This window comes from Balaenoptera ricei, chromosome 12 (genome assembly GCF_028023285.1).
Source record: "Balaenoptera ricei isolate mBalRic1 chromosome 12, mBalRic1.hap2, whole genome shotgun sequence".
Classification (NCBI taxonomy): domain Eukaryota; kingdom Metazoa; phylum Chordata; class Mammalia; order Artiodactyla; family Balaenopteridae; genus Balaenoptera; species Balaenoptera ricei.
The window spans coordinates 19411875-19437457 of record NC_082650.1 but is presented as its reverse complement, the minus strand read 5'-3'; the positions used below and the strand labels follow the sequence as shown (position 1 = coordinate 19437457).

The 25583-nt window shown below is 37.5% G+C and overlaps 1 protein-coding gene across 3 annotated transcripts in view; it reads left to right on the top strand.

The window, feature by feature from the left end:
• GRM1 (glutamate metabotropic receptor 1) overlaps positions 1 to 25583 on the top strand; it is a 361608-nt gene that overhangs the window by 236716 nt on the left and 99309 nt on the right. For all 3 annotated transcript variants that reach the window (XM_059941898.1, XM_059941899.1, XM_059941900.1), the window contains exon 3: positions 4136 to 4371. In XM_059941898.1, coding sequence (XP_059797881.1) covers positions 4136 to 4371 — 236 coding nt within the window. The remainder of the gene's footprint in view (positions 1 to 4135; positions 4372 to 25583) is intronic.

Sequence of the window (25583 nt, the reverse complement as noted above, 5' to 3'; positions counted from 1 at the left end):
CTTCCTGTTAAATGTTCCCCCCATTTATTCACATTATGCAGTTTCATATCCAGACCCCAGATAGAAAATGAACTCAAAATTGGGAGACAGATGGAGCAGCAGAGGCTGCTAGAGGCTGTGAATGTGCCTCAGAAGAGCTCAGCCCTGCCTAAGGCTGACCAGCACCCAGCCCGGCAGGATTCACTCCAGACACTTGGGGTGAGCAGGTGCCTGCAGGTCATCTCTGCTCGAGCACAGTCGACACCACCACCGCCACTACCACCACCACCCTACCACCATCAACAGGGAAAGAAAAAACCTATACCAGGTATCAGGAGAGCTGCTGGCTCTCCGTTCCCAAGTGTGCTTCACAGAGAATTCACCAGAACAATATCCTTGTAAAAAATCCCAATACTATAACTAAAGAGCGAAAATCTTTCAAAATCCTCAAATATATACATTTGACAAGTGGTACATAGAAGAAATGATTAAAATATATACAAACCAGGAGTTGCTTTATGATTGTTTTTCTGTGACTTTTGATTTGTTATCATTCCCTTATACCTCACCTGTGATAGATTTAAGATCTCATACCAAACTTTAGCAATTAACACTTCAATATATATTCACCGACTAATCCGACTAATTCTAGTTGAATATTTTCTCTATCACATCTCGGTTGTCCCTGATTTTATAACCTCTTGGATCTAACACCAACTCTAATTTCTAGAAGGGAGCCATCTGTGGTGAGGGGGGAAGGGCTTTGACCAATGGTAAAGGGGATTTAGGGCTTCACCCCACTAAACCATATGACTTCAAGTTGTCTATATTCATAGACAAGGGTTTACTCCTATGATGCACTCCTCTGTGTTGGTTGCAAAAGGGCAGGAGGTCACACTTTCTCTGCTTCCAGCACTGACACATGATACTCGCTTTTATAAACTTAATGATTTTTCTAAAAAATGCAAATAAACACTAGGGAAGACATTTCATACACTTTTAAAAATTGTGGGTTTCTTGTTCAGACTATACATGCACATAAAAGTCTCGCATAATATTAAACCTTGGGGAGAAACACACTTCAAGCCTAACAACGTCAAAAAGTAATTATTTCCTTCAAGTTATGTCATCTTGATTTTAAATATATACTCATAGGCAGAATTTCTTGAAAACCTAACTGGTTTTATTTTTACCCTCCTTTTCAACATGACATGAACTATAGCTCTCATCTTCAAACTGCTATAGATGTAGTTGTGAAATAAATGTGAATAAATCCAAACAAACTAGTTCAAACCTTTCTAACCAGACTGAGGATATAGAAAGATAAATGAGTGGGCTTTTTTTTTTTCTTTTAATCAGTTTGATTGGCCATCATGTTCAGTGATGGTGAGTAGAGGACTTGTCCCCCAAAATACTCAGGTCATTTACCACCAGAGGGTAGAGCTGAATGACCTCATTAAGTAATAGCCTTACAACACTTTGAGGATCTACTATAGTCCTTAGGCTAAGAGTTCCTAGGGTGGAATTTTGCCCACATCCCCATCTCCTGCTAACTTCTCTCTGTGCTCCCATGAACAGACACTCTAAATTCTTTGAATGAGTCTTGTTCTTTCCTATATGTTAGATAATCTATCAGGAATTTTCTTTACCAATCCCTCCTCCTGTCTGGACCTGACTAATGCCTACTCATCCTTTGAGTCTCAGCTCAGACATCACTTTCTTAGGAAAACCATTCCTAATCACACCTTTCTTCACCCACACTCACATACATACACACAAGACTAAGTTAGACCCAAGCCCCTCCTTCCCATAGTTTTGGTCGCTTCTCCTTCTTTACCTCCACAGTGTTTGAAATTCTTGTTTAACATCTGTTTTCCCACAAGTCTGTAACACTAGGGGGAAGAGAATAATATTTCTTATTCTGAACTGAATCCTGAGCATAGCAGAGCATCTGGTACATAGTAGGTGCTAGGTAAATGCAGAAGGAAGGAAGGAAAGAAAGAAGGGTGGGAAGAGGGAGGAAAGAGAGTAAAGAAAAATCCATGCAAAATATTAAAATTTATATTCTAGCAGATTTAGAAGAAGCATATAGATATTCTCTGGTCTGGCTGGTTAGACTACACCTTACCTCAAAATTCCTTTAGTTCTGGATCATATTAAGTCAACTTACCTTCTGTATTTGATCTGTTGAAAATGTAGCTCCTGTGTGGTTCACTGGGAAGATTCTGGAATGAAATTATACCAATTAGCTCAGCTAAGTGGAGGACACATTTATGTAAATTGGTCTCAGGTAACAAGGAGAGGAATGAGCTATGGTCTGTCATATGTGTTTGGCCCAGCTCCCTGCTCTGTGAGAAGCAAGTGATAAAACACTTTCTCTGGCAGAGACTGAATGCTGTGTTCCAGAAACTGCAGGACTTCATGCAGGGCTACCTCCACCTACTCTGTGGGTAGAGGAATAGATCCACTCCTTGCTCAAGGCACTCTTAATGTTCTCCAAAGCTTGACTAGAATTTAGGCAAATTTCTTCCTTACTTTGGGCCCCGAGAATTCCCTTTTCTTAGAGCATTTACTTTTTTTTTTTTTTAACATCTTTATTGGAGTATAATTGCTTTACAATGGTGTGTTAGTTTCCGCTTTATAACCAAGTGAATCAATTATACATATACTTATGTTCCCATATCTCTTCCCTCTTGCGTCTCCCTCCCTCCCACCCTCCCTATCCCACCCCTCTAGGTGGTCACAAAGCACCGAGCTGATCTCCCTGTGCTATGCGGCTGCTTCCCACTAGCTATCTATTTTATGTTTGGTAGTGTATATATGTCCATGCCACTCTCTCACTTTGTCACAGCTTTTTACTTTTAAAGGCACGCCGGTGTCAATTCTTTCTCTGCCCCTTTGAAATGTAAAATTTCTCCCAGCCTCTTGCTAGTTTTACAACAGAGAAATTCTTTTCTCAGGCGCCTGGGAGCCATCCCTTTAAAATATGATCGTTAAGAGTGATAGCAGACCCTTATCGCCCAGTTTCTGTGGGAAGGTGGGAGCCTAATTTAGATAAATGACAATTATCAAACACAGATGGTTTAATCACATTGACCAAGCTCCACTCAGTGTCAGCCAGCACTTCCTCACTAGCTTATCCTAGCACTTCCACCTTTTGTTTCAGCAGAATTGAGTTCAGTATCTTTGGCCTATTGAAATAGTCTTGAATAAAGTCTTCTCTGCCTCTTTAACTCTGTCTGGTGCAATTTTTCTTTGACCCCCTCTTGGGAAGGGATCATAGCCACTCACATGAGGTTGGGCCTAGTTCATAGATACACTTGAATTAAACTGGAGATATATCCCTCTTGGCAGATGTGAATGTTCTAGAAAGTGAACAAACTTAAAAAATTTGAACCTACAAATAAAATGTCAGTGAACTGCCATTTAGAGAGCAGGAGGATTATTTTTATGTTGCGGAGTCAGATTGTTTTCTTTTAATGCTGTTATTTTGAAATAACATTAGAAGAAAAAAAAAGCATCTGGTCATATCTAAGAGATGCAAATTTGAACAATGTCCAGGAACAAAATCTGTGATTGTCATGTTTCTAAGCTAAATCAATTTTCTAGGCTATATAATGCAGCTCATATAATGGTCTTGATTGCAACCTTGAAACCTTGCCTAGCTCTTATTGAGAAGGTCCTGAGTACCTGGGTTTTATTTTCTTCGGGTTTGGAGAACAACCGATGGGCTTTGTGGTCTAGTTGTAAAGAGCAATGGGCTTGGGAGCCAGACTGCCTGGATCTGTATCCAGAATCCACCAGGACTCAGCTATTTGCTGAACATCTGACTCAGTAAAATTGAGTAATGCAGAATCTGGTGACTAGTAAATGCTCAATAAACGTTAGTTCTTGTAATTGTTACTGTCATCATCTTCATCATCACTTTCACTACTGTGAAAAACAAACAAGACATTATGATTGTTTGTTTTTGACATTATGACACTATAATTTTCTATTCTCCACAAAAATAAAAAAAAAGTCATTGATAGTTAACAATGTTGGCTTAAAATAGACTTTAAGTCTTGCTGAATTGCTTCATTCATGCAAAACTCATAGCTCTATTTGTGAGACTTTTGTCTTTCTCTCTCCCCACCCCAATCCCTGCATTTTTTAGTGATGGCTGGGCAGACAGAGATGAAGTCATTGAAGGTTATGAGGTGGAAGCCAACGGGGGAATCACGATAAAGCTGCAGTCTCCAGAGGTCAGGTCCTTTGATGATTATTTCCTGAAACTGAGGCTGGACACTAATACGCGGAATCCCTGGTTCCCTGAGTTCTGGCAACATCGGTTCCAGTGCCGCTTACCAGGACACATTCTGGAAAATCCCAACTTTAAAAGAATCTGCACAGGTAACTCGTGTTTACAACATCACAACTCAGATTTTGGTCATCTCTTCCAGTTTGTTCAATAAGTATAGAAAGTGCCAAGGCTGGAGATACAAGAATTAAATTGCCAACTTAATTTCTAAAATAGCTAAAATGAGGAGGGAGTATGTATTGCCCCAAGGATTCATGTTTCTATATTCTGGAAACATGGAGACTGCTTTGGTCTCTGGTGGGACAAGTTATAAGAAAAGATAAATAAAGGAAAAGGAAACTGAGAATTCAGGTATTTAGTATTCAGGCCAGAGGGAAGAGGTTGTATTGCACGCATGCTTAGGAGATGCTAACCGCAGACATAAGTAAGCAGCACTGGTTTGATCCCTTTTTCTTCTTTAGGACTTGCTTTGATATAAAAGTCAGCAGGAGATAAGGTGTCACCTAGGGCCACACCACCAACATGGGTGTATATGGGCACAAGCGACAAGAAGGGACAGATACTTCCCATGCACTACTCACTAGAGGCATGCCAAAGAAGGGCGGCGCATTGTTAAAGGTCTTTCAGGGCTTGATGAACTCCACAGGATGTCTCCCTTCTCCCTGCCACCAGGAACTACCAGAGCATTAAAGACTCTATCCATGACCAAATTTGTATTGTAGCACAGTGATGTGACACATATTTCCTATAACTAGGCTGAGAAGATTTTATTCAGAAATGTCTAGACCCCATTCATTCACACAGCACATACAAAGCACTGAATACACCCCTCCCAAAAAAAAAAAAGGACAGAAAGGTGTATAATTCATGACTCTTGACCTAGAGAAACTTGTGGTCTCTTTGGGCAAATCAAAACAGATAATACGCATGATATAGATAAATAACAACTGAAGACAATGAGTTTTTATAAGACAGGGTAAGAATAATGACAAAAACTATTTCTACTTTTAATAACATTCACATTTTGATATTAGAAAATTATTTTAAAATACCAAAATATTTAAATGCAGTGATTTGTGTCTAACTTGATAAAATTCAGCAGAATTCACTGGGAAACTGCTTGGTGTGAATCTATTTTCAATCAATCAAGGTTTTTAGAACTCCTTTGGTATGGCTTCTTGGGAGGCTAAGAGCTAGGAGAAGAGGAAAAGAGTTGCTGAACAGCTAACCACCTCTGTCACATATCTCTACTTTCTCTCTTCTCTCAAATAATAGACCAATAGAAGTTAAGAATTCTAGTGGACCAGTAAGCCACCTAGTGCATTCTCCTTATCTGCAAAATGAAGACATTGAGGATAAAGGGGCAACATTTCCTTAGGTTCATTTAGTTAATGGCAGCAATGGGATTAGAACACTCACCTCCTAAATACCACAATGCTTGACTACTTTGGACTTAGAATTTAGTAATAGATTGTCTTTTATTGTTTTCTAATGAATGTTGTTTTCTTAAACTATAAGATCTTTGAAGATAGGGAGTTCTTATAGCCCTCATAGAACCTGTACACCACTGATCTCTGGAATCTCAGTCATTTCTTATTAATGTATTGATCAGTTAATTTATGTTGTTGTCAATGAGTTTTACTTTATTTAAGGAAAAGTTAGGACTATTATTTTTCTAAATGAAATATATTTCACTGATTCAACGTTCAACAAAATTTATTGAGCACCTAGTATATGCAAGGCTTTATTCTAGGAGATGGAAATACAGCCGAAAACAAAAGAGGAAAAGAACTGTTTCAATAACCTTACATTTCAGTGCAGAGAAATAAATAGAACAAAAATAAATTAAGCAAAATATATTCTCATTTAAGTGATCATAAGAGCATGTTAAAAGGGAATGGCCAGAGAAAGCCTCACTGAGAAGGAGACATTTGATTAAAGATGTGAGAGTGAGCCAAGCAAACACCTGGGAAGGGCATTCCAAGCAGAGGAATAGCAAATAAAAAGACGCACCGGCATGCCCGGCTTAGTGGGAGAACAGTAAGGAGCTCAGGCTGCCTGAAGCCAGTGAGTACATTGAATAGCAGGTGAGAAGTCAGAGAGGCACACAGGGGAACAGGTCCTGCAGGACTTAACTGTCCCTTGTGAAAACTTTGGCTTTGTTCTGAGTGAGATGGAAAGCCACTGGGAAGTTCGAGCACAGTAGAGACAGGATCAGCCTTACTTTTTCTGAACAGAATTACTCTTGCTGCAGTTATTAAGTTTTGACAAAAGGGGGAAAGTCAGAAGAAGGAAGCAGAGCAGTTAGGAGGTTGCTGTAATAATGTAGGTGAGAGTGTGGTGGATTGGGGCATGGTTGTGGCAAGCAAGATGGAGAGAGGTGATTGAATTCTGAGGATATTTTGAATGAGGGCTGAGGGGATTTGCTGATAGAATTGTGAAAAATGACTCTGGTCTGAGCAACTGAAAAGATGGTGTTGCCATTGACTGAGATGAGGAAGACTCCAGGAAAAGCAGGTTAGGGAAAGATCAGGAGCTAAATTTCAGATGAGTTAAGTTTGAGGTGCCTGTTAGTGATGCAACTATATATGTCACTTTGATACTGTGTTTCATTAGTAGAGTTCAGAATATTACTTTTTAAACATGTTTGGATGTCTTTATTTAAGGATTTCCAGGAAAATATCTTGAGACCTGAGCTTTCAAAACAAAAGTTAGAATTCTGCAGCCATGTACAATAATACTTTGGGTTTTCATTTGTCACAGTATATGCAAATGTCAAGGTTAAAATCTAAACTTGGTTAACATTCATAGCAGGAAAAAAAGATTGGCACATTCATGAATTGTTCTTATATTATGCTTGACTCTCAAAGCTATTTTTAAGAGCTTCTTATTTGATTATAAAATTTGATAAACATGTTTTTATTTGCATTTCATTCTGGAGTCAAGTTCAGCAAATATTTCCCTTTGTTCTTAGTTCTAAGGAAGACAGAAGGCTTATTTAACTTCTCTACTTGGAACTAATTCATAAAAGTTATTCATCTTTTCTGCTGCAAATATCCTAGAATTTTATGTCTGTGTGCATACATTCATGTAAACTAACTCTTCAGTTTTAGTCTGTGTAGGGAATTGGCTTCAATTTTATTGCAGATCGACAAAAAATTTCACTTTATGTATCATTCTTATCTACTTGATATTCTTGAATAGCAAATGAATTCTGTAGTCTTCTAATGAATATGCAGACACACTTATGAAAATTAATGTAAAGAAATAGAAGTAACCTTTCCATACTATTCACAGCTACACTTTCTGACATTTATTTTTACCTCTTCTAATTGGGTCATTTTTGTGTTTTGCAAAGTTTTGATATTGCAGTTAGTTTCCATAGAAACCTTTATTGAGCTTAATTTCAGATGTCACTATTTAAATAAAGAGTTTACATGCTCTGGATTGTCAGTTTGAATATTAAGGGTCCTGAGCTCAGGCTGAATAATTTGGGAATCACTGTGGCTAATTAAAAAGTACTTCATGAAAAGTCTACATCACTGCTTAATTAGTTGAGTATATCAAGGGACTGGAGATGTGTTGGAAAAGCACTAACTAAAACATCAAAGTCTAACTTCTAAAAAATTAATCATTGTGAGATCGATTGGTTCAAGATGGTGGAGTAGAAGGACGTGCTCTCACTCCCTCTTGTGAGAACACCAGAATCACAACTAACTGCTGAGCAGTCATCGACAGGAAGACACTGGAACTCACTAAAAAACATACCCCACATCCAAAGACAAAGGAGAAGCCACAATGAGATGATAGGAGGGGCGCAATCACAATAAGATCAAATCCCATAACTGCTGGGTGGGTGACTCACAAACTGGAGAACATTTATACCACAGAAGTCCACCCACTGGAGTGAAGGGTCTGAGCCCCACATCAGGCTTCACAACGTGGGGGTCCAGCAACAGGAGGAGGAATTCCTAGAGAATCACACTTTGAAGGCTAGTGGGATTTGATTGCAGGACTTTGACAGGACTGGGGAAAATGGAGACTCCACTCTTGGAGGGCACACACCAAATAGTGTGCACATCGAGACCCAGGGGAAGGAGCAGTGACCCCATAGGAGACTGAACCAGACCTACCTGCTAGTGTTAGAGGGTCTCCTGCAGAGGCGGGGGGTGGCTGTGTCTCACTGTGAGGACAAGAACACTGGCAGCAGAAGTTCTGGGAAGTACTCCTTGGCGTGAGCCCTCCCATAGTCCGCCATTAGCCCCACCAAAGAGCCCAGGTAAGCTCCAGTGTTGGGTTGCCTCAGGCGAAACAACCAACAGGAAGGGAACCCAGCCCCACCCATCAGCAGACAATCGGATTAAAGTTTTACTGAGCTCTACCCACCAGAACAACAGCCAGCTCTACCCACCACCAGTCCCTCTTATCAGGAAGCTTGCAAAAGCCTCTTAGCCTCATCCACCAGAGGACAGACAGCAGAAGCAAGAAGAACTACAATCCTGCAGCCCGTGGAACAAACACCACATTCACAGAAAGATAGACAAGATGAAAAGACAGAGGGCTATGTACCAGATGAAGGAACAAGATAAAACCCCAGAAAAACAACTAAATGAAGTGGAGATAGGCAAACTTCCAGAAAGAGAATTCAGAATAATGATAGTGAAGATAACCCAGGACCTTGGAAAAAGGAAAAATGGAGGCAAAGATGGAGAAGATGCAAGAAATGTTTAACAAAGACCTAGAAGAATTAAAGAACAAACAAACAGAGATGAGTAATACAATAACTGAAATGAAAAATACACTAGAAGGAATCAATAGCAGAATAGCTGAGGCAGAGGAATGGATAAGTGACCTGGAAGACAGAATGGTGGAATTCACTGCTGTGGAACAGAATAAAGAAAAAAGAATGAAAAGAAATGAAGACAGCCTAAGAGACCTCTGGGACAAGATTAAATGCAAAAACATTCACATTACAGGGGTCCCAGAAGGAAAAGAGAGAGAGAAAGTACCTGAGAAAATACTGGAAGAGATTATAATCAAAAACTTCCCTAACATGGGAAAGGAAATAGCCACCCAGGTCCAGGAAGCGCAGACAGTCCCATACAGGATAAACCCAAGGAGAAACTCGCCGAGACACATAGTAATCAAATTGGCAAAAATTAAAGACAAAGAAAAATTACTGAAAGCAGCAAGGGAAAAACGACAAATAACATACACGGGAACTACCATAAGGTTAGCAGCTGATTTCTCAGCAGAAACTCTACAAGCCACAAGGGAGTGACATGACATATTTAAAGTGATGAAAGGGAAGAACCTACAACCAAGATTAGTCTACCCGTCAAGGAGCTCATTCAGATTTGATGGAGAAATCAAAAGCTTTACAGACAAGCAAAAGCTAAGAGAATTCAGCACCACCAAACCAGCTCTACAACAAATGCTAAAGGAACTTCTCTAAGTCGGAAACACAAGAGAAGAAAAGGAGCTACAAAAACAAACCCAAAACAATTAAGAAAATGGTAATAGGAACATACATATCAATAATTACCTTAAACGTGAATGGATTACTGCTCCAACCAAAAGACACAGGCTCGCTGAATGGATACAAAAACAAGACCCATATATTTGCTGTGCACAAGAGACCCACGTCAGACCTAGGGACACATACAGACTGAAAGTGAAGGGGTGGAAAAAGATATTCCATGCAATTGGAAATCAAAAGAAAGCTGGAGTAGCAATACTCATATCAGATAAAATAGGCTTTAAAATAAAAAACGTTACAAGAGACAAGGAAGGACACTACATAATGATCAAGATATCAATCCAAGAAGAAGATATAACAATTATAAAGATATATGCACCCAAGATAGGAGCACCTCAATACATATGGCAACTGCTAACATCTATAAAAGAGGAAATCAACAGTAACGCAATATAGTGGGGGACTTTAACACCTCACTTACACCAATGGACAGATCATCCAAAAAGAAAATCAATAAGGAAACACAAGCTTTAAATGACACAATAGACCAGATAGATTTAATTGACATTTATAGGACATTCCATCCAAAAACAGCAGATTACACTTTCTACTCAAGTACGCACGGAACATTCTCCAGGATAGATCACATCTTGGATCACAAATCGAGCCTCAGTATATTTAAGAAAATTGAAATCATATCAAGCATCTTTTCTGACCACAACGCTATGAGATTAGAAATCAATTATAAGGAAAAAAGCGTTAAAAACGCAAACACATGGAGGCTAAACAATACGATACTAAATAACCAAGAGATCACTGAGGAAATCAAAGAGGAAATCAAAAAATACCTAGAGACAAATGACAATGAAAACACGACCATCCAAAACCTATGGGATGCAGCAAAAGCAGTTCTAAGAGGGAAGTTTATAACAATACAAGCCTACCTCAAGAAACAAGAAAAATTTCAAATAAACAATCTAACCTTACATCTAAAAGAACTAGAGAAAGGACAACAAATAAAACCCAAAGTTAGCAGAATGAAAGAAATCATAAAGATCAGAGCAGAAATACATGAAATAGAAACAAAGAAAACAATAGCAAAGATCAATAAAACTAAGAGCTGGTTCTTTGAGAAGATAAACAAAATTGATAAACCATTAGCCAGACCCATCAGGAAAGAGAGGGAGAGGACTCAAATCAATAATATTAGAAATGAAAAAGGAGAAGTAACAACAGACACCACAGAAATACAAAGCATCCTAAGAGAATACTACAAGCAACTCTATGCCAATAAAATGGACAACCTGGAAAAACTGGACAAATTCTTAGAAAGGTATAACCTTCCAAGACTGAACCAGGAAGAAATAGAAAATATGAACACACCAATCACAAGTAATGAAATTGAAACTGTGATTAAAACTCTTCCAACAAAAAAAGTCCAGGACTAGATGGCTTCACAGGTGAATTCTATCACACATTTAGAGAAGAGCTAACACCCATCCTTCTCAAACTCTTCCAAACAATTCCAGAGGAAGGAAAACTCCCACACTCATTCTATGAGGGCACCATCACCCTGATACAAAAACCAGACAAAGATACTACAAAAAAGAAAATTACAGACCAGTATCACTGATGAATATAGATGCAAAAATCCTCAACAAAATACTAGCAAACAGAATGCAAAAACACATTAAAAGGATAATACACCATGATCAAGTGGGATTTATCCCAGGGATGCAAGGATTCTTCAATATATGAGATCAATCAATGTGATACACCATATTAACAAATTGAAGAATAAAAACCATATGATCATCTCAATAGATGCAGAAAAAGCTTTTGTCGAAATTCAACACCAATTTATGATAAAAAGTCTCCAGAAAGTGGGGATAGAGGGAACCTACCTCAACATAATAAAGGCCATATATGACAAACCCAGAGCAAACATCATTCTCAATGGTGAAAAACTGAAAACATTTCCTCTAAGATCAGGAACAAGGCAAGGTTTCCCACTCTCACCACTATTATTCAACATAGTTTTGGAAGTCCTAGCCATGGCAAACAGAGAAGAAAAAGAAATAAAAGGAATAAAAATTGGAAAAGAAGAAGTAAATCTGTCACTGTTTGCAGATGACATGATACTATACTTAGAGAATCCTAAAGATGTCAGCAGAAAACTACTAGAGCTAATCAATGTATTTGGTAAAGTTTCAGGATGCAAAATTAATGCACAGAACTCTCTTGCATTCCTATACACTAATGATGAAAAATCTGAAAGAGAAATTAAGGAAACACTCCCATTTACCATTGCAACAAAAAGAATAAAATACCTAGGAGTAAACCTACCTAGGGAGACAAAAGAACTGTATGCAGAAAACTATAAGACACTGATGAAAGCAATTAAAAATGATACAAACAGATGGAGAGATATACCATGTTCTTGGATTGGAAGAATCAAAATTGTGAAAATGACTCTACTACCCAAAGCAATCTACAGGTTCAATGTGATCCCTATTAAGTTACCAATGACGTTTTTCACAGAACTAGATCAAGAAATTTTACAGTTTGTATGGAAACACAAAAGACTCCGAATAGCCAAAGCAATCTTAAGAAAGAAAAACAGAGCTGGAGGAATCAGACACCCTGACTTCAGACTATACTACAAAGCTACAGTAATTAAGACAATATGGTACTGGCACAAAAACAGAAATATAGACCGATGGAACAGGATAGAAAGCCCAGAGATATCCCATGCACCTATGGTCAACTAATCTATGACAAATGAGGCAAGGACATACAATGGATAAAAGACAGACTCTTCAATAAGTGGTGCTGGGAAAACTGGACAGCTACATGTAAAAGAATGAAATTAGAACACTCCCTAACACCATAGCCAAAAATAAACTCAAAATGGATTAGAGGCCTACACGTAAGACTGGACACTATAAATCTCTTAGAGGAAAACATAGGAAGAACACAGTTTGACATAAATCACAGCAAGATCTTTTTTGATCCACCACCTAGAGTAATGGAAATAAAAACAAAAATAAACAAATGGGACCTAATGAAACTTAAAAGCTTTTGCACAGCAAAGAAAACCATAAACAAAACGAAAAGACAACCCTCAGAATTGCAGAAAATATTTGCAAACGAAGCAATTGATAAAGAATTAACCTCCAAAATTTACAAGCAGCTCAGTATCAAAAAAACAAACAACCCAATCCAAAAATGGGCATAAGACCTAAATAAACATTTCTCCAAAGAAATTATACAGATTGCCAACAAACACATGAAAGGATGCTCAACATTACTAATCATTAGAGAACTGCAAATCAATGCTACAGTGAGGTGTTACTTCACACCGGTTAGAATGGCCATCATCAGAAATCTACAAACAATAAATGCTGGAGAGGGTGTGGAGAAAAGGGAACTCTCTTGCCCTGTTGGTGGGAATGTAAATTGATACAGCCACTATGGAGAATTGTATGGAGGTTCCTTAAAAAACTAAAAATAGAACTGCCATACCTCCCAGCAATCCCACTACCTGGCATATACCCTGAGAAAACCATAATTCAAAGAGTTATGTACCACAATGTTCATTGCAGCTCTATTTACAATAGCCAGGACATGGAAGCAACCTAAGTGTCCATTGACAGACGAATGGATAAAGAAGATGTGGGACATATATACAATGGAATATTACTCAGCCATAAAAAGAAATGAAATTGAGTTATTGGTAGTGAGTGGATGGACCTAGAGACTGTCATACAGAGTGAAGTAAGTCAGAAAGAGAAACACAAATACCATATGCTAACACATGTATATGGAATCTAAAAACACAAAACAAAAAAAAAACACAATTCGTTTTGAAGAACCTAGGGACAGGACAGGAATAAAAACACAGACATAGAGAATAGACTTGAGGACATGGGGATGGGGAAGGGTAAGCTGGGACGAAGTGAGAGAGTGGCATGGACATATATACACCACCTAATGTAAAATAGATAGCTAGTGGGAAGCAGCTGCATAGCACAGTGAGATCAGCTTGATGCTTTGTGACCACCTAGAAGGGTGGGATAGGGAGGGTGGGAGGGGGGAGATGCAAGAGGGAAGAGATATGGGGATATATGTATATGTATAACTGATTCACTTTGTTATACAGCAGAAACTAACACACCATTGTAAAGCAATTATACTCCAATAAAGATGTTAAAAAAAAATGAACACACACACACACACACAAATGACTAGAAGAAAAACAGAAAACAAAACAAAAAAACACTAAATATGGTACAGAGAGTTTTCATGATTTTTGTTGTTACTATTTTTGGATTGTTCCCTCACTGTAGGTTACTAAATATGTAATTATTGTTCTATGAACATGACCATTTTGTGCTCCCTTGAAAACAAATATTACCATTTTCTTGAAATATGGCAATATTAAGATTTGCTGCGGCTGGCAGCATATTAACTGTATGAATATACCAGGTTCATTATTTCCTCACCAGCTTTTTTCATAATCTAGTATATTTACAGCCATAATTTTACTTTCTCCCCTTATTCTTTGTACCAGTGGGGAACAGATTGTCACAATGCTTTTTAAAGCTAGTATATCCTTGTACTTGGTTATTATCCAAGACATAATGAAAGAATTTTGATGGCATCTCTAATGCTTACCAATAGCTGAGCACTAGTAAGATAATGACAGCCAGTCTGATTTGACAAAATTTCAAGACCTTCTGGGCATGTGTATTATTGCCCCAGTAGTTTGGAGACTGCCATTCACGATTTTTAGACTGGTACTAATATTTATAATATTTTTGCCTCATCAGGTTTTAAACTTTATGAACATTCTGTTTTTAATTAACTTATATGTAAGGTTGTATGAAATTGGTCCATTACAGTTTGATCGAGATTAAGATCCTTTATGAACTGAAATAGGTTCCAGTTTACTTCAGCCCATTAGGTCCCAGGGTAATAACTTCTCTTTGCCTTTATAAGCCCAAATACCAGTATGCACTCCTGAAGTATATCATCAGCCTTTAACCATGACCTCGTGAATCTGGATTGACCTTACAGCTTATTAGTTCCAAGTCTAGGTCTCAAGAGGCTTGACGTACTCCCATTCTCTTTCTTGGAGTCTTCCCTCAGCTATATGTACACGCCTTCCAGAAGATGAGAAATAACATGGAGCAGAAATAGGATAACTTCTCTACTGAGGTCATTCTGGGTAAGCCAATTCCCAGCCAATCCACTAGCTTACTGTTGATATATGAACAAGCCCAGCTGAGATGAGTCATGTACAACCCAGAGGAGCTGAACACCCCAGTTGACCCCCCAGATTCATGAACTAAATAAATGCTGTTGTTTTAAGCCACTGAGGCTTGGGGTAGTTTGTTATGCAGCATTGTTGTGGCAATAGATGACTGATAATGGGTCTCCATAGCCCTATATCCCATGACCCTCACATGGAGCAATAGTTGGTTTAAATAAACTGAGGAACATAATTCCTCAACTCAATGCTGGCAGAATTCTCAGTCTTTCCTCACTGCAAGAAGAATAGTACAATATTGCGCCCTATATCTCATGGAGCAAAGCCAAACATTTTTATAGATCCTGCAATGAAGATTTCAAAGCCCCCTGATCCAAGGCAGTAAAACTATTCTTAGGAATTCTGTTGTGCATACAGAAAGTGCTGATGAATGGGTCACAGTTACAGCTGAGCCAAACAAACACCCTTAAAACAAAACTGTCATAGGTTCTTGGACTGTGCTGGTAGAAGTTGCCTTATGGAAATAAGTTTCAAAGGCCTTAGATGTTCTTAGTCCTTTTTTTTAAAATTAATTAATTAATATTTTTGGCTGTGTTGGGTCTTCGTTTCTGTGCGAGGGCTTTCTCTAGTTGTGGCAAGTGGGGGCCACTCTTCATCGCGGTGCACAGGCCTCTCACTATCGTGGCCTCTCTTGATGCGGAGCACAGGCTCCAGACGCGCAGGCTCAGTAGTTGTGGCTCACGGGCCTAGTTGCTCCGTGGCATGTGGGATCTTCCCAGACCAGGGCTCGAACCCGTGTCCCCTGCATTGGCAGGCAGATTCTCAACCACTGCGCCACCAGGGAAGCCCTTTAGTCCTTTTGAGTTATAACAAGTTACCCTAAACTTGGTGGCTTAAACAATGAACATTTATTTCTCATAGTTCTGGAGGCTAGAAACTCTGAGATAAGGGGTGCCAGGATGATCAGGTTCTGGTGAGGGCCCTTAGCTTGGTTTCATCACAGAATGGAGAGAGGAAGCAAGGTCTTTTCTTCCAAGGGCACTGATCACATCATGAGGGCTCCATACTCAAGACCTAATTATCTCCCCAAATCCCTATCACCAAATGCCATCACAATGGAGATCAGGGTTTAAACATAAGAATTTTGAGGAGACACAAACATTCAGTCCATAGCAGGTGTGTTTATATCTTTTAGTTGGAAGAATGAAAATAAACTGACCTGTTTCACATCCAGACATTATAATTTCTCAGACCAATGTCATTAGACATAGATGAAGTCCTGAAAATAATATTGTACTATAAGCATAGTCTTGGTCTGCCTATTTCTTTTCTGTTTTAAATTTTGGTTGTTGGGTCTGCCTATTTCTTTTTTTTGTATTTTTTAATTTAATTTTTTAAAATTTTATGCAATTTTTAAAGTTACTTTTTATTTACAGTTATTACAAAATACTGGCTATATTCCCCATGTTGTACAATACATCCTTCAGCCTATCTTACACCTAATAGTTTGTACCTCCCACTCCCCACCCCTATATTGCCCCTCCCCCCACTCCACTGGTAACCACTACTTTCTTCCCTATATCTGTGAGTCTGCTTCTTTTTGTTGTACTCACTAGTTGTTTTGTTTTGTTTTTTTAGATTCCACATATAAGTGATATCATACAGTATTTGTCTTTCTTTGTCTGATTTATTTCACTTAGCATAATGTCCTCCAAGTCCATCTATATTGCTGCAAATGGCAAAATTTCGTTCTTTTTTATAGCTTCATAGTATTCCATGGTGTGTGTGTGTGTGTGTGTGTGTGTGTGTGTGTGTGTGTGTATAGATATAGATATAGATATAGATATAGATATAGATATACCACAGCTTCTTTATACATTCATCTGCTGATTAACACTTAGGTTGCTTCCATATCTTGGCAATTGTAAATAATGCTGCCGTGAACACTGGGGTGCATGTGTCTTTTCAAATAAGTGTTTTGTTTTTGTTTTTATAAATATATATCCAGGAGTGGAATTGCTGGGTCATAAGGTAGTTTTATTCTTAGTTTTGTGAGGAGCCTCCATACTCTTTTCCACAGTGACTACACCAACTTACATTCCCACCACCAGTATACAAGGATTCCCTTTTCTCCACATCCTCACCAGTATTTGTTATTTGTGTTCTTTTTGATGATAGCCATTCTGACAGGAGTGAGGTGATATCTTATTGTAGTTTTGATTTGCACTTCCCTGATGATTAACTATGTTGAGCATCTTTTCATGTGCCTGTTGGCCTTCTGCATTTCCTCTGGAAAACGTCTATTCGGTTCTGCCGATTTTTTAATTGGGTTGTTTGTTTTTTGATGTTGAGTTGTATGAACTGTTTATGTATGTTAGATATTAATCCTTTATTGGTCATATCATTTGCAAATATTTTATCCCATTCAGTAGGTTGTATTTTCATTTTGTCAATGGTTTCCTTTGTTGTGCAAAAACTTTTAAGTTTAATTAGGTCTTTTTGTTTATTTTTGCTTTTATTTTCTTTACTTATGAGACAGATCCAAAAAGTATTGCTGCGATTTATGTAAAAGAGTGGTCTGCCTATGTTTTCCTTTAGGAGTTTTATGGTATCTGGTGTTACATTTAGATCTTCAATCCATTTTGAGTTTATTTTTGTATATGGTATTAGAAGATGTTCTAATTTCATTCTTTTACACTGCACGGAATTTACCACTAGGAAACATACTCAGGTATGTTGTCCAGTTTTCCCAACACCACTTACTGAAGAGACTGTCTTTTTTTCTTTGTATATTATTCTTGCTTCCTTTGTCATAGATTAATTGACCATAAGTGTGTGGGTTTATTTCTGGGCTCTCTATCTTCTTCCATTGATCAATGGGTCTGTTTTTTGTGCTAATAACATACTATTTTGATTATTGTAGCTTTGTAGTATAGTCTGAAGTCAGGGAGCATGATTCCTGCAGCTCTGTTCTTCTTTCTCAAGATTGTTTTAGTTATTCCAGGTCTTTTGTGTTTCCATACAAATTCAAAAACTATTTGTTCTAGTTCTGTGAAAAATGCCATTGGTATTTTGATTGGAATTGCATTGAATCTGTAGATTGCCTTGGGTAGTATGGCCATTTTGACAACATTGTTAAAGAACACAGTATATCTTTCCATCTGTTTGTGTTGTCTTCAATTTCTTTCCTTAGTGTCTTAGAGTTTTCCAAGTATAGGTCTTTTGCCTCCTTAGGTAGATTTATTCCTAGGTATTTTATTCTTTTTGCTGCAATGGTAAGTAGAATTGTTTCCTTAATTTCTCTTTCTGATACTTTGATGTTGGTGTATAGAAATGCAACAGATTTCTGTATATTAATTTTGTATCCTGCCTATTTCTTATTAATACATTTGACCTGCACTGTCAAATGTGGTAGCCACTAGCCACATGTCTGTTTATATCAATTTCTATTTGTTTATTTATTTATTTACTTACTTATTTATAATCTACATAACATCATGTTAGTTTCAGGTATACAACTATGCAGGTAATGGTTTAATATTTGTATATATTATACCCATACCCACCCCCATCAGCAGGCAACCACTTATTGGTTTTATGTCACTAGAGTTAATTTGTAATTTCTGCACTTTAATGGAATTGTACATTGTGAACTCTTTTTTGTCTGCCTTCTTTCACTCAGCACAATTATTTTGAGATTCATCATTGTGCTGCATGTATCAACGGTTCATTCCTTTTAATTGCTGAGTAGTGTTCCACTATATGGATATATCACAATTTGTTTTATTCATTCACCTGGTGATGGGCAATTGAGTTGTTTATAATTTTTGATATTACAAATCAAGTTGCTATGAACATCCATCTACAAGTCTTTATTTGGACATATGCTTTCATTTCTTTTGAGTCAAGTCCTAGGAGTACAATGTAGAAAAGTAACTTCTTTTTATTTCCTCCATGGTCTATTCATTATGGAGATATGGAAACAGGAATATGAATCAGTTAGGATAGACTGGGCAGTAACTAATGACCCCAAATTCCAGTACCTTCAAAGTACAGACTTAGTTCTGGCTCAGGTCCCATTTCCTCTGCAGGTTTTCTGTGCATTTTCTCCAGGTTATCTTTACTGCAAAACCAAGCTGACAGTGAAGATTCTGTCTGGAGCATTGCCCATTACTACAGAGGAAAAAGAGGGTATGGAAAATCATGTGCTGGCTCTTAGAGTTTCTACCTGGAATTAACATCCACTATTTTTAATAATATTTCATTGACCAAAGAAAGTTACATCAGCCTGACCTGATATCAGTGAGTGGAGAAGTATCATACTTTCCTTGGAAAAGGCAGCAAATATTGATATTTTGTGAACAACAATAGATCTACCATACTCTGTCTTTCTGGTTGAAATTATTTAGATAAATTATTAAGATAAATCTAATTTCTTCCTGCAAAATACATTCATCTACTCTCCAACAGAGACAATGCAAGTGACCCATCCAATGATCAGGCTCAAAGTTTAGGATCATATAAAATTCTCTACAACAGGCCGAACATGGCTCTTCTTTCATGGTCCCGTGTGTGAGAGAGACAAGTTAGCTGTCCTTCTGCACCCAGTGCATAATGGGGGAGAAATGAAAGAATTGTAAAAATAATCATTTTGGAAAAGGCAAAGTCTTAGAGATATACAGCAGTGATTGGTCCACAGAAATTCTAAAATTCCACTCAGAAGGTATCCCAAGTGTCCCTTAATGGCATTGGGAAACATTCTCTGAGTGAGCTCTGATGTTTTCCCTGGGAGAAGTTCCAAGTCTGGTGTTCTCCATGGACTTTGCATCCAGTCTCAGTAAGGTCTCTCCTTTTCAATCATCCTTTTTGGTGTCTTCTGATGAGGCATTGGGCATTGTCTTCTTTGGGGGCCAAGCAACTTTTTCAGTCTGCTTCCTGGCCCTAAAATGTTGGGACACAAAGACCATTTTAAGTCTCCAGTGGTCACAATATCTTTTAGTCTAGGCTGGTAGCTTTTTTTTTTCTCTGTAAAACTCTTTCAAAAAATGTAGCTTTCTTTTTAACTAGGTTATCCATCACAACATGTGCCAGTAGCTATGCCTACAATTCTTTTTTAGAGAATCCTCACCTTCTAGTCTTAATTTTAGAAACATTGAGCCTAACCGACTTCTAATGAAAAACCAGTCTTTGCCTCTTCTCTCTTAGCAATTTTGTTCATCTGAAAAATTTATGGGTGCAAATTAATTCCTAAAGAGATTTTAGTATAACAATATGATTTTTGATTTGGTCTTTGTCATGAAGCTGAATTTTCATTTGTCCTTTGTAGCATAAAGACCTTCTCAGTTTTATCTTTTAAGAATTGGAAATGAGAATCCATTTTATTTTCATCTCTGTACATTTAATTTTCCTACCTCCTTACCTAAATATGAAAGCTCATTTGATAAAATACCTGCCTTCCAAGTTATTACAAGTCACAATGTTATTGAATGTTATATCACTGGATAATAGTGAATTTGTGTCCTTTTGGATCCTGGTCATAGTTTCCTTGCCATCTGCTACCTGTTTCTATAAGCTTCATGTTTTATGGTTCACTGTTGTTTTTGTTGTTGTAGCGTCCACCTAGTTTTAGGTACCAATTTACTTTTTGGTCAGAATAAGTTAGAGTATACTGTTATAACAAATGACCCTTAACTTAATGTCTTATATCAGGAAATAGTTATTTCTCATTCGTGCCACATGTTCATTATGTGTTAGTTAAGACTACTCCATGTCTTTGGCACTCTGGGAGCCAGTCTTATAGAACAGCTACTATCTGGAGCATTAATAATTGTAGCATGATCAGTGTGGTCTAGATTTAAAGCTTCTGCTAAAAGTTGTACGTGTCACTTCACTAACATTTAATCAATCAAAGTCACTGCTATGGTCCGGCCAAATACCACTAGAGGGAGGAAATATAATCCATCCCAAGGGAAAGGCATCTAATATTTGTGAGCAATAATACAATCTATAAAACTATTAAACCAAGATTAACACTACAGCCATAATCTTATGTGCCTAAAATATATGTATGGCTGAAAGGTTTGGAATTTTAAACTCAAACCTTTAATTGGCAGAATTACTGTGGCAAGATGCCTTGATATATTTTTGCCAAAGATGAAGAAAAATGTCCTTCCTCTTTACCAGGGGCTAAATTAATTGTAGGTCATTTTTATTAAAACAGTGAATGAAAGATTCAGAACTCCAAACAGTGAGACATTAGCCAGAAGGGCGTGTCAACAAAATGCCTTTCTTTTCTAATTAAGGTAAGATTAAGTAATAATTAGGTATTACTATACAGAGTTTTTATGTTTCCACTAGTGAAGTTTTTGTTTAAAGGCTCTGGATTTGGAGTTTATTCCCATCTTAGAAAGGACAAAAAGAAAGTGGTTCCTATATAGTCAGACACAGCAAACTGCTCTAACCGAGGGGTCTTTCTTCCTAGATTTGACCTAAGATGATTGACATTCAAGGGCAGTGATAGGATTTCCTTTCTCATGTGGGGCATGAGAGGTCAATATTACCTCTTAGCAACACAGTTATTTCTTGCAAAATAACAAGCATGCACAAATTCTTTTGACATTGTAAAAAGGTTGTTAAATGTCTCAGGGTTATATTTCCCCCTTCTCATAGTAATTTATTTACATCAACCCCTAGGTATAAAATGGCCTCAGCCTGGCTGCATCATCTTCTCTTAAGTGACAGTTTTCCAAGTCTCTACGTTCAAAGGGTAAGAAGATATTGTAATGTAGCAAATGGCTAAGAATTCTCAGCTGCAACCTTCTTCACAGGATTATCCGAGTCCCTGGCACACTGTTATTAGGCATTATACTTTTTAAAATTCCTAAAATAATATGTGAAAATTAGTGTCATTTTAATTTTTACCTTTCTTATTATCACTGAGGCTGAATATTTTCTCAGATTTTATAATTTTTAAAACTTTTATCTTCCAAGATGTCCTTTATCAGAATGCCCTTTCTTGAAATTAAAATTGTTTTACTTTTTAAATTCTTGTTATAAAACTTGTACTTTCTCATTTTAAAATCTGTACACAATAAAGGAAATCAGTCTTGGCCTTTGAGTCTTTAAAACATGTCATTAGTGACTTCTTCAGTTTGCAGGTAAGAGTAAGTCATGAGCGCCTAAGTCCTAGACTGTAAAGTGATGTGATCAAGTTAGAGGTGTGGTTATATAGCTATTAGAATTAAGTTTATTGAAAAGACAGAATACAAACAAAAGTCAAATAGTACTTTTGAGGATATACCTAGGTATCATTGTTTAAAAAAAATAGGTGATATGAATAAATAATAATGAAAACACAAACAAAAAATATACAAACTTCCATTTATAAAATAAGTCATGTAAATGCAATGTACAGCATGGTGACTGTAGTTAATAATACTGTACTGCATATTTGAAAGTTGTTAAGAGAATAGGTGTTACAAGTTCTCATAACAAAAAAATAATAAACATGATAAATAATAGATGAATCAAGATGTGTAACGAAGGAACTATGCAGAAGTCTTCTAGTTATTTGGCACAGCACATATAAACTAAAGATATTATGAAAATCTGTACATAAGGCTAGACCATTTAACCAAAAGTTAATGTATATGTGTCTGAATGTGTTTTATGTATTAATAACTACCTTTTTTCCAATAATTATTTAAGGCAATCTACAAAAGTTTCAACAATATGACTTTTAGTGAAATAAGCAGAAAATAAATATTCCAGAAAGTTAGCTATGGTATAAGGTGACTTATATATGCCTTGATTTTTTTAAAAGTAAACACTTTTGTAGAATAGTTCTAGACTTACAGAAAAATCGTGAGGATAGTGCAGAGAGTCTACATACCTCACAATCAGTCTCCTCCATTACCGACATGCTATATTGGTGGCTTAGATTTGTTATAATTAATGAAACAATATTGACACATTTTATTAACTAAAGTTCATATTTTATTCATACTTTCTTAATTTTTATCCAATGCCTTTTTTTTTTTTTCTGTTCCAGGATACCATTCAGTGAATATTACGTTACATTTAGCTGTCATGTCTCCTTATGCTCATCTTGGTTGTGACAGTTACAATATGACTTTTTACAAAATTGAAATTTTGTAGAATAAGGGCCGGGAAAAATGAGATAAAGTCGAAGTTGTGTTTAGAAACAAAATACATGTCATGAGCTTACGTTCTGTGGCTAGAGATGGACAACACCTCTGACTTTGAACCACAGTGTCCAAAAGACACAGATATACAAGTTGCTTATCCTTCATGAAAATGAAGCTCTTCCTGGAATGGAGTCCTGAGTTAACTTCCTCCTGGAGCCGTGATTAAGAGACCACTTTAGGACCAATCATTTTTACAGAAAATAAAAAATGGCTTATTAGGGCTAATCCCTATAACATATTGAAGGTAGGCCAAGGTCATGATGACTACATGCATCTCAAGTGTGAGGAGGAGGGAAGACAGTGGGGTCAATGCAGTGAGCTATGCAAGCTCATTGGAGGATTGAGCATTTCCCCTGTTTTTTTTTTTTTGGCTGCACCACACGGCTTGCAGAATCTCAGTTCCCCAACCAGGGATTGAACCCAGGGTCCCAAGCAGTGGATGCAGAGTCCTAACTACTGGACTGCCAGGGAATTCCCGTGCATTTCCCCCTAAAGAGCTGCTCCTATATGGCTGTTCCCAACGCTTCCAGGGACAACAAGGTAATTCAGTAGATTTCAAATTGGTGGTTTCAGGTTGGACCCTCCTGACCCCATCTCACCCCATTCTTTCCCCAGCTTCTTCTTTGATGAAAGACAAGCAAAGGACTTTAAACATAGGCACTGCGTGGGGGCATTTAGCAAAGGAAGACTAAAGGTCAGGGAGTTGTTGAGGCCGGTGGAACTATGAGGGCTGGATTTGACAAGCAGGTATTACAGGCACCCCGCAGATTGTGGGATTACCACCTGCTTCATCTCTGCCTGCTTCACACTCTGTTTGTTCATCTTGGTCAGGGGCAGCTGCTCATAAAAATGAATAATATTTTTTTGGCCACATCATGTCTACAGTGCAAGGTTGCCAGAAGTTTGAAAGTGCCATCTCTATTCAATTATTATATGTCAAAAACAAGATGGGATTTTCTGTAATTGAAATTATTTATATTGTTCTCTAGTTTAAAATTCCTCTGTGGACAGTATTGCTAATTAAAGCACTGCTGTGACTAAAATAAAAGTGTGACCTACTGTCCTCAAGCTCCTTTAAAATATCACATACACACACACACACACACACACACACACACACACACACAAAGACCTACTCTAGCTTAGATGTGGGATAGTAGATCATTATTTGATTTCTGGCTTTACTCCTTGATATAGGTGGCTCTGGAAAAAATTTTTTAAATATTTTGAGGCCTCACTTGCCTCATCTGTAACATGGTAAGTATATACCATTGTTAAAGTGCAAATATTAAAATTAAGTGAAATAAATATGTGATGCTCTTACACAAGTATTTAAATAGTAATATTGTCTTAATGATATTAACTCTCTATGTATATACATGAATATAATACATTTAAAACCATTTTACTTACCTAAACATGACATGTGACATCTATCTTATATATCACAGTTTTTAAATCATTGTGTTCTTTCTTTTTTTTTTCACATCTTTATTGGAGTACAAAAGCTTTACAATGTTGTGTTAGTTTCTACTGTACAACAAAGTGAATCAGCTCTATGTATACATATATCCCCATATCCTCTCCCTCCTGAGCCTCCCTGCCACACTTCCTATCCCACCCCTCTAGGTCATCACAAAGCACCGAGCTGATCTCCCTGTGCTATGCAGCAGCTTCCCACTAGACATCTATTCTACATTTGGTATTGTAAATATGTCAATGCTACTCTCTTACTTCATCCTAACTTCCCCTTCAACCCCGTGCCCTCAAGTCCATTCTCTGCATCTGCGTCCTTATTCCTGCCCTGCCTCTAGGTTCATCAGTACCGCTTTTTTAAATTCCATGTATATGCATTAGCATACGGTATTTTTTTTTCTCTTTCTGACTTACTTCACTCTGTATGACAGATCCTAGGTCCATCCACCTCACTACAAATAACTCAATTTCATTCGTTTTTATGGCTGAATAGTATTCCATTGTATATATGCACCACATCTTCTTTATCCATTCATCTGTTGATGGACATTTAGGTTGCTTCCACGTCCTGCCTACTGTAAATAGTGCTGCAATGAATATTGTGGTACATGTCTCCTTTTGAATTATGGTTTTCTCAGGGTATATGCCCAGTAGTGGGATTACTGGGACATAGGGTATTTCTATTTTTAGTTTTTTAAGGAACCTCCCTACTGTTCTCCATAGTGGCTGTATTTACATTCCCCCCAACAGTGCAGGAGGGTTCCCTTTTCTCCACACCCACTCCAGCATTTATTGTTTGTAGATCTTTTGATCGGCCATTCTGACCGATGTGAGGTGATATCTCATTGTGGTTTTGAATTGCATTTCTCT